Here is a 16,023-nt window from a genome sequence, read left to right on the forward strand (position 1 = left end):
GATGAAGTGATTATCTGACATTGCAGGTCACAGATTTGACCTCATTCTTGCCGCTTGTGACAGAAAAATTTTCCTCCCACCTAAGGGATAAAGGGGCTTTGACAGATATGTGTGCAACTATAAAGTAGAACAAACAGATTGAACAAAATTCCAGCACACCTATTTGTACCGGATGAGGGTGTTGAGTCACAATACTCTAAAATAAAGAGTGGCAGTTGGGGGATAGTAAAGTTATGAAACACAGAGACTCCACTCCATGACTGCACGACTCCACTCCACTCCATAAATTACCCCCAAGCCCTTCAACTGTTGTGGTTTTTAAAAGATTTTTTCTATCAATTTTCCCATAAAAAAAATTGACCCCCATATTTTTGTTATTATTTCCCCCTTGAAGGGATCATGGCCCTTCATTTGTACAAACTTGAATTTCCTTCACTCAAGGATGCTTTCTGCCAAGTTTGCTTGAAATAAGCCCAGTGGTTCTGGAAAAGAAGCCGAAAATGTAAAACGTACGTTTACAGACAACGGACAAATAGTGATCAGGAAAGCTCACTAGAGATTTCAGCTCAGGTGAGCTAAAATATTATTTAGTTCCTCATAGACAATATTTACGTAGTACTACATGTATTATTTGATTATCAAGAAGTAGAAAATATGAAAAGTTTACAGAAAAACGACGGACAACGGGTGATAAAAAAGCTCCCTGAGCTTCAGCTCAGTTGAGCTAAAAACCGGGAAACTACATGATACAGATTTGGATTCCTCTGTGTAGTAAGTACATACAACATATCTGAAAGATATCCAAGATCTGTATATGCGCTTGTCATTTGGTTGCCATGGCAACCAAACCCAAACAATTTGTACTGATATCGAATAAATGAATTTCAAATACACGAGAGTAGACATTGCGCCGCTTCATGCTGACATACCTCATGAAGCGCATTAGTGGTATGAAATGTTGTTTTTTAAACAAATAAAATGTACATTTTACTTTCGTTTCCGTCAGAATCCCCAGCCGCTATAACAGACACACTATATATACATGTATATCAAGATTACTTTGTAACTGTATTCGTTTATAACGTATTAATGAGGAAATGGCTATCATTACAATTTGTAAAGACACCAAAGGCGAAAACATTGGAAATGAAAATATTTATTTATAAATACCTCATTCGGCATCTTTATAATCATAAACACATTTAACCTTTCACACACACACACACACACACACACACATGAGTGCATGTGTGTACGAATGATACTAGTAATTCATCAGAATTATTTTTGTCAAATTCATATGATTAACAATTATTTATTGAAATTTCTAATTTCGACTTTGGAACTGCAAAAAAGTACGGGCACGATTCATTGAAATAGTTTACCAACAAATTTTATATAGACATATTAGGTTTTTCAATGTATTAACCAATGTTATCGGTCAGAATTATCCTAAATCCAGGAAAAATAAGAGTACATATGTATTTCAAAGATTTAAAATCTATTCACAATTATTTTTAATAAAGAATATCTATGAACATATTAACTTACAGTAATCAAAGTTCGTAGAGCAATGCCCATGGTTTGTGTACCGTGGAAACTATTCACATATATGGGAATCATCCTATTTATAGCGCTGTCAACATCGGCCATGTCGCCCAGATCCCAGCAACGTGATATCCAATGTAAGTGTGCAGAGCTCTTCTTGTCACAAAATTTACAGTCTATACTAAGACAAACGTCTACAAATTTCTATACGGAGCGATTAAACAAGTTTATTCCGTCATCTTTCTATTGAGCTCTCCCAAACATCGTTCTAAAAATAGAACTCCCAGAGAACTGAATCCCCATTCATATGAAGATAAAAATAATAACAATGGTGCGTGCGTGCGTGCGTGTGTGTGTGTGTGTTTCAACAGAAACCAAAACGAAATAATGACGGTATATTTATTATTTATTTCGCCACTTTCAGACTGCTAACGGTTTTGTAAGGTTTGGTTTTTCACTGTTTAACGTTCCTGTCAAGAATTGTTCACTCATATGGAGATGTCACTATTGCCGGTGAAAGACTGCAAAATTAAGGCCTATGTTCGGTGCTTATAGCTTTTGCACAGGGAAGGATCTTTATTGTGTCACACCTGTTGTGACTCGGGGCCTCAGTTTTTGTGATCTCATCCGATTTCGTCGCTTCTTACGATAAGAAAGGGGTACTGAGGACCTTTTCTAACCCGGATCCTCACGGAATGTGATCACTAGGAAATGGTCTATATTTACCATATGCATGCACTAAAATTGAAATATTCACGAAAAGTTCAGATTACTAGCATTTGGTAATTATCCATGCTGAAATGTATTGATCGCTATAGTATCTTTATGTGATAACCAATGACAAAGAGTCATTGAACAACTTGAAGCATGATAGTTGACCTTTGATAATAATGTGCACTAGTAAACACATTTCATTGATATTCTTTTGATAGGGCTTGCGAAAATCCCAGTCTCGTAACCTTCAGCCAGATTATACACTTGTGAATCTTGCTGAAAGAAGGTAGGAAACATTATCGCAGTATGTACTATTTTTCTTCAATTTTAAAAAATTAATTTCTACACGGGTAGATAAACAGGTAAATTCATCATGTGACGCGTTGTGTAGCGTGAACCAGCAACGTGTGTTACGAAAGATACACCTTGACCGACACAAGCAAACGTACAGTCTACCTGATAAACCTCTCCAGTTCGACTGTCCTCGCCAGGTCTCTTCTCATTTAAAGATAGAATACTAATGAATTATATAATTAATCCACACTTATGAGATCAAAAAATACCAGTACAAAGTGTTTGTTTTATGGGTAGCGTTCAGTATGGTTTTGTGTTTTCACTCATTTCAGTATGGAAGATCAAATAACGCTTCTCCTTGTAATTGGGATACTAAGCGTCTTACATGAACAAATTCACGCGCAGACAGAGGTAACCAGAAGCACTCGACTTGGTGATATAAGGGGAATAAAAACTTTAGTTCCGGGAACCAAAATCAAATACGTGGACCAATTTCGAAAAATTCCTTACGCTGTCCCACCTGTTGGACTCCTGAGATTTCAGAAACCTCGACCGCTTGATAATTGGGAGGGAACGCTAGATGCCACGGAATTCGGACCTTCTTGCATACAAGGTCAATCTGGATACTTCACCGATGTCCCCAATAAAAGCAAAGCAGAGGATTGTCTATTTTTGAATATTTATGTTCCAAGTGATGTCACTTCCGATGAACAACTTCCTGTAATGGTTTGGATTCACGGTGGTGCTTTTCTCTATGGACAAGGCATGTTTTACAATGCCTCCAGTTTAGCATCAATAGGTAATGTTATTGTAGTCACCATGAATTATCGTCTTGGAATCTTTGGATTTCTGACATTAAATGACCCAATAGCACGTGGAAATTACGGCTTGTTTGATCAAATACTAGCTCTCCAATGGGTGAAAAAGAACATAGTTTCCTTTAATGGCAATCCTGATTCTGTCACAATTTTCGGAGAGTCTGCTGGTGGGATGAGTGTCAGTCTCTTGTCGTTGATGCCTTCTAATAGAGGACTATTTCACAGAGTTATATCACAAAGTGGTACGAGTAACAGCCCTTGTCTAATGGTAGAAAATTCTTACCTTTTGTCTAAATTAGTGGGAAGCACGGCAGGGTGCAAACTTTCACCGAATGAAGACAAAGAATCTTTCTTAAATTGTATGAGAGAAATCCCGGCAGAAATTTTACAAGAAGTCTTAGAAAAGATATATGATTCGGCTACAGAATTTAGACTACTCTTGGGATTTGGTCCTGTTGTAGATGGAGAGTTGTTTCCCGATCAGCCAACTAGACTGTTATCAGATGCATATCCAAATCATCATTATTTTTTTCGATCTTTAGACCTAATGACTGGATTCACATCAGGTGAGGGGTCACTTCTTTATGATCAACTGAGTAATCCGAAATTTCAATCTCATTTCAACTACAATGTGTCGGCGGGATTGTCGAAGGACGTCTTGTGTGGTCTGGTTGTCCCAGCCCTTGTGAGAGATTATTACGATAACAATCAAGATATTGAAAATTTAATATGTGATGAATACAGTATTCACTCATCAGAGGATCTTTCGTCTCAAAGTAGACGAACCACTGACGCACATGGCGATTTTTTCCTTACAGCCCCAACTATCGATATTGCTAATATTCATTCTAAAGAGAACGGGCTGTCATATACTTTTGTCTATATGCTTTCGCACATTAATCCTGTTCACATAGGCCCACCACAACCGTCATGGTTCACAAGAAGTGTACACGGAGATGATCTATTGTATCTATTTGGTTTACAACACCATAACAACATAGACATAAAGGACTTAGAATTATCACGGACAATGATGTCCTACTGGGCGAACTTCGCACGCTTCGGGTAAGAATTTCGATGTCATGTATAACCTCTATATAATTATTATCTCTATCATTATTATTTGTGTATAATTATTATTTTTATCATCGTTACCCCTTGTTCATCCTTATCTGTATCATCGTTATCTCTTGTTTATCCTCATCTGTATCATCGTTATCTCTTGTTTATCCTCATCTGTATCATCGTTATCTCTTGTTTATCCTCATCTGTATCATCGTTATCTCTTGTTTATCCTCATCTGTATCATCGTTATCTCTTGTTTATCCTCATCTGTATCATCGTTATCTCTTGTTCATCCTCATCTGTATCATCGTTACCTTTTGACTATCCTTATTTGTATCATCGTTATCTCTTTTTTATCCTTACTTGTATCATCGTTACCTCTTGTTCATCCTTATCTGTATCATCGTTACCCACTATATCATAATTTCTTCATGTATCATCATTAATGCATCATCATTGCCTACTATCGTAAATCCGTATTCTTTATACTTTCCAGAAACGCTAATAATGCAGAGGATAAATCTGCTCCTGTGTGGCCACAATACACTAGCGACCATCAACTTTTCATCGATTTGGATTCGAAAATATCCGTGAAAATTTCCCCAGCAAAGCAAGCTTATCAATTCTGGTACAAGACGATACCAAAGTACATGAAATCTGAGAATCATTCTCATGATCCTAGTGAATTATAAACTGATATTTTTTAGGGATATCATTTACCATACTGTTAGTAAATTCACCGTCATATTTTATGAAACAGCACACTTGGACACAAAATGTGTTACAACTGCTTAGTATTAAGGTTTAATAAAATTGATTATCAAGTCAAAAAATAAATAAATAATTATATTATTGCTTTGTCCAATCTAATTAAAATTAGATCCTTTGATCCGCTCACGTATATCGCTACACAAGGTGTAGCGATATACGTGAGCGGATCAAAGGATCTAATTTTAATTAGATTGAACTTTTTTAGTATTGCTAAAATAGAATTTTGAAAACCCTTCTTCATAAGAATATCTTAATGATCCACTAAAAACGATGCATCTAGAAATTTTCATAAGAAATGTGTAGATACGAAACAAAACGATTACATTAATTATTGCGTCATCTATAAACTTCCATCATTTTATTTTACAAAAAAAAAGTATTTGAAGACATTTTTTTCTTTGACTTATTTTAGAAATTGTATGAATCGGTTGCTTTTCTGCGGTTAGGGTTAGGGCCAAAGTGATGGGTATAAACGACCACGCACCCTGTGGTATCATTCAATTTTCAATCCCAGATGTTTTCCCGCCAACAGTATCTAGTACTGAATATCTTACGAAAGCACATTGCTTGCATCGTCAATGATAGGGAACAAGTCATGGCCATTTTGAAAACGAACTCATTCACTTGTGCTATGTATTTAATGAAAAATGAATATAACGAGCATTGATCAATCCCATAAATCCTATAAAGGCTACAAAATTCGATATGGCCAAACACAAACCCTTGACCACACCAGCGTGGGATAAGTTTCTAGGAGGAGTAAGCATCTCCTACAGTATCTGTATTACTATCAGAACAATTTGGTATACAGAGAGGTTGTAGTCAAGGTGATCCAATTGTCTGTTTATCATTTGTGCAAGATTTACCTATTCTTGTCAAACAGAAAACAGATATAGTTTATTGTAAGGAACACAAAATTTCCCATTATGTTGACATGACCTAAGCTCTTGATAGTTCACCTAAACGTCTTGCCTCTATAGACCACTACATTTACTCAACTTTCTCAGGACTAAGCATAAACAACTGAAAGCAAATATTGTCTGAATAGGCTCTAAAAACTTTCTAAACATGTACATCACCATACAAGATCGAAACTAGAGTGGGGATATACATGTACTATATGTACTTCAAGTTCATTGGGAATAGAATTTTCTGTAGATATGGGAAAACGGTTTATTTAAATTATAGCATTCAGATACAAAAGTCAAATCTTTGATAAATCAGTAAGCTATAAAATACTCACTCCCATTGATCAAGTCACGGTTGCCAAGAGATTGCAGTTTTAGCTAAATCATATTTATTTCACTTCGAAATCCAGGTAAAGACATAATTTCTTTTCTACGTAAATGTTTCTTTATATAAATAAAAGTTTAAAATAACGAACAGTGGTCAATCCCTTAACTCCTATAAGCAATACAAAATAGAGAGTTGGGTAAACACGGACCCATGGATATACCAAAGGTAGGCTCAGGTGCTGAGGAGAAGTAAGCATACACCCCCTGTTGACCGGTCACACCCACCGTGAGCCCTAAATCCCGATCAGGCAAACGGAGCCATCCGCAGTCAAAACCAGTGTGCCAAGAACGGCTTAATCGGTATGAAACACGTCAGACAACCTAAGTTGACCCAATGATAGGTTGTATTGGCAAACTAGATCGTTATAAAGACCATAGAATTTGCGAAATGCTTACTTTACACGAGACTGTTGGAACCCCTGCACCATCAACTTGTTTGTCAGTAGCCTGTTTCGATTTAAAAACTTACCATAAGCAGAACAAGCTCTTGTGTGTCGAATCAGTTGAGAAATATAAACAATGGAATATTGCTACATAAATATGGGAAGTTGACTATGGAGAAGTGAAATCATCCCGATTGTCATACAGTTGAGTTGTCAGTTTGCCATTAATGTAATGAAAGTAATTTCAATAAAATATCAACCCACCTTTTTGTTGACTTGATAGATATCATGAAAGGTTGAGTTTTTGTGTGTTTCTTATGCGATGGGTCTAGGCGATAATGCGCTCTGTAGCATTCGGTTGATTTTCAATCACAGGTACTTCCGTTCCAACATTATCTACTGCTGACTGTCTCACTATTTTCAATCACAGGTACTTCCGCTCCAACATTATCTACTGCTGACTGTCTCACTATTTTCAATCACAGGTACTTCCGCTCCAACATTATCTACTGCTGACTGTCTCACTATTTTCAATCACAGGTACTTCCGCTCCAACATTATCTACTGCTGACTGTCTCACTATTTTCAATCACAGGTACTTCCGCTCCAACATTATCTACTGCTGACTGTCTCACTATTAACATTATCTACTGCTGACTGTCTCACTATTAACATTATCTACTGCTGACTGTCTCACTATTAACATTATCTACTGCTGACTGTCTCACTATTAACATTATCTACTGCTGACTGTCTCACTATTAACATTATCTACTGCTGACTGTCTCACTATTAACATTATCTACTGCTGACTGTCTCACTATTAACATTATCTACTGCTGACTGTCTCACTATTAACATTATCTACTGCTGACTGTCTCACTATTAACATTATCTACTGCTGACTGTCTATCTACTGCTGACTGTCTATCTACTGCTGACTGTCTATCTACTGCTGACTGTCTATTATGACAAACGAACGTGATGCTCTTGGATTCATCTCTTTTCTTTTTCATCACGTGATGATTTACACCAAACTGCTGGTAAAAATACTAATGTTGCCAAAGCTTAATTCATTCTTCATGTAAATGTCAATTATTCCAATACTTTGATTTTTTTAAAAAGATTTTTATTTTCATGGCCGGCGATTGATTGATTGATTGATTGTATATTGCTTAACGTCCTCCTCGAGAATACTTCACTCGTATGGAGACATCGCCATTACCGATGAAGGGCTGCAAAATTTAGACCTTTGATCGACGCTTATGACCATTGAGCAGAGAAGGATCTTTATCGTGCACACCTTTGTATCACGGAACCTCTGTTTTTTGTTGGGTTTTTTTTCTTGTCTCATCAGAAGGACCGCCTTATTCAGTTGCCTGTTACGAAAAACATGAGGTACTGAGGACTTATTCTAACCCGGATCCCCACGGCAAGTGATCTTATAACTCTAAACCTTTTACGATGTAGCAACATCCAATTTGCAAAGGCCAAACACTCATTTCTTCACTACAGTATGATGTAGAGATCAAACACTCATTTCTTCAATATGTAAAGTCAAAACACTCACTTCTTCACTATGTAAAGGTCAAACACTCATTTCGTCACAATGCAAAGGTCAAACACTCATTTCGTCACAATGCAAAGGTCAAACACTCATTTCTTTACTATGTAAAGGTCAAACACTCATTCCCTCACTATGTAAAGGTCACACACTCATTCCCTCACTATGTAAATGTCAAACTCTCATTTCTTCACTATCTAAAGGTCAGACATTCACTACTTGGACAATGATAACCTTTCATGATACGACTAAAAGTAAGGAGGAATGCTACACCAGAGAAATTGTTGTATATAAAAAGTGGAGGATGTGTATAACAATATTTTGAAATTGAAATCTTCTAAATATACCTTTATTTAGTCAAAAAATGCAGCTTTAGTTGAAAGAAATCTGGGGGAAATAAAACGCTGATTGGATTTGAACTCGTGACCTACATTTCTGCAGTCGACAAGCTAACCTACTGAGTTACTCATCTATGCAATTAAATCTAAAAGGAATAGACAAATATTGCTGATGTTTATATTTTCATTCATGTTTTCAAAGGAGGTCAGCCATTATGACGATGTAGTATACCGCCTTAATAAGAGAATGCATTAGCTTGGAAGGGTACGGTAAGCATAGCACATTGGCCCTAGCTGTCCACACGTAATAATTAAGTTATCGTGTCTTCAATTCTATTGCTCCTAATAATTTGTTCAAGTCCTGTGTATGGAAATGACTTTTGTTTTTGAAAATGCACGTGCGTCTTATAAATCAATTTTGATGCTTACCGTACCCAGCTTTTTATTGATTGATTATTAGATCAAAGGAATACATTTTTAATTCACAAATTAGCATGCTCAAGAGATCGTTAATTGACGTGCAGGACTTCTATCATAGCCTTACAAAATAAAGCAATTTCTCTCTCACATAAACACTGCATCACACAATTTTCACTTTAAAGTGAATACTTTGCAAGCCAACTGCAAAATTAGCTGGAAAATGGGCCAGGCCTTGTGAGATAATATGCCAAACTGTGAGAGATAGTGCTGATGATAACACAGACGATAACGGGTGACTAATTTGACCGTTGTGATCACTTGGGCGTTACAGGATAACTTTACTCTCGTGTGTTTGTCCGGTTGACATCAATCCATCTATCAAGGCAGGTATTTTCCCTTTTTGTGATTTTTCTTTATTTTGTGATGTAAACACTGATTGAAATTATCTGACAAGCATTGAAGTCACATTTTAGAATTAGTAAAAAAAAAACCAGGATATTTCTAACTAAAGAAAACATACTGTCATGAGTAATAGATATATAGGCTCTTATTTTCATCGAGTAATTTTTCCCCCAAGGAACGTCCTCATTAGATTTGATTTTGTAATACATATGCTATTACGCCTACTTTGGTTTGTCCACATGTCCCACAAAACTACGCCAAGTTCATCGAAATTCTGAAATTAAAAAAAAAGTATTGTTTTATTTCGAATCATTTAATCATATCTCTGTAGTTACTTTGGATTGAACATCTGGACGTTTTAAAATGAAGGAACTAGTTGTTTTCTCATTTACAAACACCTTAATTGACCTGATGGGTCATGAAAGTCTTTATCTAATCTGACTGAAAATCGTTTCAGGATGTCGTCTACACTGTTTAAGTTGTTCCTGGTGTGTTCACTTTGCTATTTAGCAACATCCTCCAAAGTATCCTCTAATGCTCGAGGTTCCTCGAAACAGACAATTTCGGTAATGACAGTCAGCCAAATGACATCAAATGCCACGGTCAACGCAATGACAACGAACACCGCTGTAGTCACGTCAGGAAAGACTGGATCTAACCCTACAAACCAAGGACCAACGGAGACGAGTCCGGAACCGAAATCCCCAACGACAAACCCAGGACACCACATCACTTCACAATCAACACAAGGATCGCATACGTCAGATAGCAACCCCAGAACAACTCCAGCGCCACCTCATGCATCTGCCACTTCTTTCAGTTCCTCAACAGTATCATTGTTGATTAGTGTAGGCATGTCTCTGGTGTATAAGAGCTGGTTGTAGAACATTTGTTGCATAACATACCTTGACCCCTATGACGTTCTGCGCAACACAAAGCGATAATTGAACAGAGATTGCGGTTGCTTATTTGACCTATGCTGTACACTGGTCTGTACAATAGCTTACTATAGTATTTATTCTACGGTCGTGAAGCTTGTGTTAATCATCACATTTGTTTGATTTTTTTTTCTGTTTATTTGTTTGTTTGGTTTCTTAGCAAAAAATGAATTTTGGTGAAATAAATATCTGACACTGGATGTCGATACACGTACCATATCAAATAAAATATTGTTTCTTCACACTCGTGAAAATTGATTGAGTGATTGCTCAAGTAATGATAATTCTGCTGTGTACGGGTTTCTCTTAAAGATTACGTTAGGAGAACTATCCAAATGATGACAACATTTCTTCAACGTTCAGAGCATCGGCTCATCAAGGTTTACAATCAGACGTGTGAATACAACACACGAATTTACTGAGTGTTGAAGATGAATGATCATATTGTCATTCTTTTGTTACCTGAGTCATGCAAGTTATTGCTATTTATGTCCGTCAGTCATCATGCGATGTCTTTGAAGCTCTTGTTAAGGTATCACCTTCGACTCCCACTTCTACACGCTGTGCGTTTGTCATAGAAACAGTTCCTACATTTGTACCTATTTTCACGTCCTAGGCTTGACGTGGCCAAGGTACGCAACAGCAGTGTATTACAGTCTGTTCAAACAAAATGTTGGTACATTTTAAATTACGGGACAGATACAATAGATAGTGTGGGGATATTTTGGCATCCCACTGAGATGCTGCAAAGAGAACTGTATTTTTCCTAGGCGTTTTATAAGCCTGCTTGGGTGTAATTTAATCTAAGTTAGAAATATCTCTTCAGTTCACAACTTTATTATGGTTTGGTTTGCTTTTTATGTTTTATGCCGAGTTGACTATGCTTCAACCATATTTTGGCGACATCCTGGAAAGCCATTACATCCTCAGATATGGCTTACAAACAATACACAAATTCATTTGATCAAGATTACTAGTCATACCAATGACTGCTTATGGCGAGATATTACCCTGAAACTGAACCAGTCTTGTATAGTAACCTTTCCCCTAGCCACCCCCCCCCCCCGGAAAAATGACTATATAGTAGTTTTTTCCCCGGAAAAATGGATATACATAGTAGATCTTCCCCCACGGAAATGTGGCTATATAGTAGGATATCCCCCTTTTTATAGCCAGATGACCCCCACGGAAAACCTACTATATTGTAGATTTCCCCCCTCTTTTCATTCCGGTTACGTTTACGGCGGACCATTGCCATACATATTCTTTCCATTCTGAAATTAATCCTTTTCTGGCTATAAAATTCATTTATATCCTAAATGGAGAGTTAATTTCCGAATTCCCTTCATTGGGATTTTTGAAAATATTTATCATTGAACAAATATTTCATTCAGTCGAATGTTATGTAAAACAATCATATATTTAGAATGTAAAATCAGAATATTTCGTGCTTGTAAAAGAGCACCTATTTAGGCAACTAAGAATTTGCTAGTTAAAAAGATATATATATTATTACTACAGTAACTTGATCCGAAGAGTCGGATCACGTCGAGTTGACAGGCGCGGATCATCAGATCACACGAGACGCGAAGCGTCGAGTTTGATCTGATGATCCGCGCCTGTCAACGAGACGTGATCCAACTCTTCGGATCAAGTTACTGTAGTAATGATAAATTTATTATATACCCCCTTGTGCATTTTAAATCCACATTTATAAGATAATAAATGTAATCCAAATGATCAAAAACACAGACATACCATGAAATCATGCTTTGTATACGCAGGTTCGTTTGTGACGCGGTCAACATTTTCCACAAATAACGTTGCGTTGTTGCATTGTGACGTCATTGTGACGGCATCAGTTTCAGAGGATACTGATACGGAATCAGAAAACCACAGTGTGGTGATCCGGAAAACCGGATCACACGCAGTGAAATCCACAGTATCAAAGAACGATACATTGATGGGTATATAATAAAAGTATTTATCGTACGAGGAATCAAAATTGTCTCCCTCAATTTGATTAACACAAAAAATTTCCATACAGATAACATAGTGGAGTAAAACTTAAATTCTACAACTCTGTTGATTGTCTACCCATGATTCCAAATTGCCGCTACTATGGAATCAACTCGCTCTCTCGCTAGACATAATTCTTAACGCCTCAATAGGAGAAAGTGGGATTTTTAAATTAAATTAGAGGTTTTTGAGAGGACCCCTAACTGTTCTCTGGTCATTGGTGGAATAGTAGATGTGAACAATCGTATCTAACTCCTAGCTGTACTCTCAGTACTTTGATTTATACATCGTTTACAAAATTACAAATTTTCTCCAAAGATGAATTTATTTTTAATCTGACAGATGGACAACATCGTCGTACTTTATACCCATGCAAAGAAGATTCTGTAAAAAAAAATTACATGTTGTATTGATTTTTTACATGCACTCCTAAAACTGAGATGTGAGCTTTCCTGATCACCTATTGTCCGTCGTATGTCCGTCTGCAACCTTTCCACATTTTCTACTTATTCTCTAGAACCATTGGCCCAATTTCACCAAACTTGGCACAAAGCAACCTTGGATAAAGAGAATTAAAGTTTGTTCAAATGAAAGTCCACGCCCTTCTTCAAGTAGAGATAATAGCCAAATATTGAAAATGCATTGACGACTTTTAAATATCTTCTTCTCCAAAACCAGTGGACCAATTTCAACCAAACTTGACACAAAGCATTCTTAGATTAAATTTGTTTAAATGAAGGGCCATGGATACGTCCTCTTCAAGGGGAGATGATAAATAAATAATGAATTATTCATACTCTTTGTTTCCTACAAAACGCTTTATATGTTCCATCAAAAAGACAACAGGCCACGACGATTTTCTTTATCAATTCTTTTTTTTTTTTTTAAATAAGCTTTGGGGGAAAAAACTAACTAACTCGTGTGTATCAGGTTAGTCAGAATTAGTTATCGTTCGTGGATAAGAAGTAGACAGTCCATGACCACAACGCTCTCCTGGGTTTTATCTCTTAACTTTGAACAAATCGTTGATCCATTACTTTTTGTGTTTATTTCACTAGTCAACGGAATCAAATAGAAACAAACATTTTGAAAAGTTCCGGGAATCTGTAAAATCTGTAATAGTAGCCTTTTATACGTGTATGTACGTGTTTAAGAAAGCTTGAGCAGAGTTGAATTATACCGGTATTGTTGTTCTGATGAAGAACATTATGAAAGGTCAACACTGTATTGCTACTGTATATTAGTATTGTTGTTTCCCCCCACCCCCTCCCTATGGATCATGATTAATGTACCTCCTTTCACCTTTCATTTATACCCCCTCTTTACATTGTATATATATATATATATATATATATATATATATATATCCAAATTGTGTTTTTAAAAAAAATCACAGTGTCCGGTATAAAATATTAAAAGAAATAGAATAAACAGCACACAAAGTTAAAAATTTAACGCGTTAAATTTTTAACTTTGTGTACTGTTTATTCTATTTCTTTTAATAAATATATATATATATATATATATATATATATATATATATATATATATATATATATAAAGACGCGGGTTGCGTCGAAAATTTGAGTTTTAAATAACTAAGAGTGTCGTGGCCTTTTCAGTGCTTTTATAAAAAAAATTACTGGCCTTGTATCTTCTCAGATCTGACACTTTAAGAAAGTAGGGTGTTGTTGGGTTTCCGTGCTTATATATATAGGTAGAATTATAAGAAGTCTACGACGGTGGAGATAAGTAGGGGCCTAGAAAACAGACAAGGTTTGGTCAGAAAAGCTCAGTTGAACCACGAGGATTTGTGTGGTTGCCTCCAAAGAGTCTTATAGCACTTGAAACATTTTCGAAACCTCTTAAGGATGTTTGATCCACTCTGCTCACCACAGAAAGATTTCCATGGAGATTACCGAAACAACTTGCATGAGATTTGAAAATTTTCATGAAATATAAAAATGCTTTTCTGTAGATATTGGCATTGCAGATGCAGTGATTCTTGGTAAAAAGATTTTTAAAACACCCACTCTTTTTTCATTTTTTTTTTTTTTATCATCTCCCCATTTCGAAAGAAATGGTCCTTCATTTGTTCGATTTTGAATTCCCTTTACTCATGGATGTCTCAAGCAAAGTTTGGTTAAAATTAACCCAGTGATTCTACAGAGGAAGTAAACATTGGAGATGTTTACGGACGGACGGACGGACAGATCGACAGACGAAAGGAACCCGGACAAACGATGATCAGAAAAGCTCACTTATACCTTTTAACCATTAATTTATTTTACCATTTCATGTTCATACATGCTATCCTAAAAGATCTTAGATTGTTTTAAAAAATGAAAATGAAGACTCGGAGTATTATTTCGTCCGTTTTGTATTAATTTTTTTTTTTTGCGCAGTACCCCCCCCCCCACCCCCACCCAAATTAATTTTGAAATTTCAATTTTTTACTATATATTTGCACCCCAAAAAATGTTGGACCCCTTCCCCCTTGGAAAATTGGGACTTAACCCATGATATTTGGATCCCCTGGAAATATTGCCTGGATCCATCCCTAGCTTAGATTGGTTTCGTTTCGTTCCTACTTAGGCCTAGGCTTTGACTTTGCCTCTGAGACGAATTTGTGTCATGGTCCTAAACCAAGGTAATTGACCAGTATGAACATCAATGATAGAAATTATGTCCTGACAGTATAGCAAAAGAAGTAAACATCCTTGCTTTTGAACGCCAAATACTGACAACATCCAGTTCACAGAATTTAAAAAATGTGTATGATCATTTTTTTAATCGAGTCAGGCTACTGACTAACAATTTGATGTTATAGGGGTTTTGAACAACAGTTTCATTTAAAGTCAGCATTTCATGACTTCTATGGTCGTTATAAGGATCTAGATTGCCAATACAACCTACCATTATGTTCAATGCTGTCTAACTTGTTTCATACCGATTGTTGGGCCGTTCTTATCACAGTGATTTTGACTACAGATTACTCCGTTTACCTTATTAAGACATATAGGGCCCACGGCGGGTGTGGCCGGTCGACAGGGAATGCTTACTCCTCCTAGGCACCTGATCCCACCTCTGGTATATCCAAGGGTCCGTGTTTGCCCAACTCTGTATTTTGTATTCCTTATGGGAGTTAGCTGTATTTATTGGGCATTGGGCTATCTGTTTTTATTGCAAATCATTATATAATTGGTCCCGAATATTCACTTACTACGGACTTGGAAAAAATAAGAAAGTGGTCATAACAAGGACAGGGGATTTTAATCGATCTACTAAATTGTGAATGTTGATTTTTCTAAACCTAAACGTGTACATCTGCAAGTGACTTTTGTTTTTTAACTTTGGGGAGTGCTTTTGTGTGGGGTTTTATATTCTATTTAATCAGGGGTATGATATAGACATTTAAATCTTATTGGAACTGCCCTTTAGTACTAATTGAAAA

General features: G+C 36.4%; 1 protein-coding gene and 1 long non-coding RNA gene across 2 annotated transcripts; both read left to right on the top strand.

Annotated features, from left to right (window-relative positions):
* Positions 1-2,889: 2,889 nt before the first annotated feature.
* Positions 2,890-5,264, top strand: LOC125669243 (fatty acyl-CoA hydrolase precursor, medium chain-like). The gene is made up of 2 exons (XM_048903685.2): positions 2,890-4,439; positions 4,936-5,264. Exons 1-2 carry the CDS (start codon positions 2,890-2,892, stop codon positions 5,129-5,131), a joined length of 1,746 nt encoding a protein of 581 aa, XP_048759642.2. The 3' UTR covers positions 5,132-5,264.
* Positions 5,265-9,461: 4,197 nt separating this feature from the next.
* Positions 9,462-10,779, top strand: LOC125668706 (uncharacterized). Its single transcript, XR_007367726.2, has 2 exons — positions 9,462-9,597; positions 10,070-10,779. It is a non-coding gene; the product is annotated as an uncharacterized LOC125668706 (long non-coding RNA).
* The last annotated feature ends 5,244 nt before the right edge of the window (positions 10,780-16,023 follow it).

This window comes from Ostrea edulis, chromosome 4 (assembly GCF_947568905.1).
Source record: "Ostrea edulis chromosome 4, xbOstEdul1.1, whole genome shotgun sequence".
NCBI lineage: Eukaryota > Metazoa > Mollusca > Bivalvia > Ostreida > Ostreidae > Ostrea > Ostrea edulis.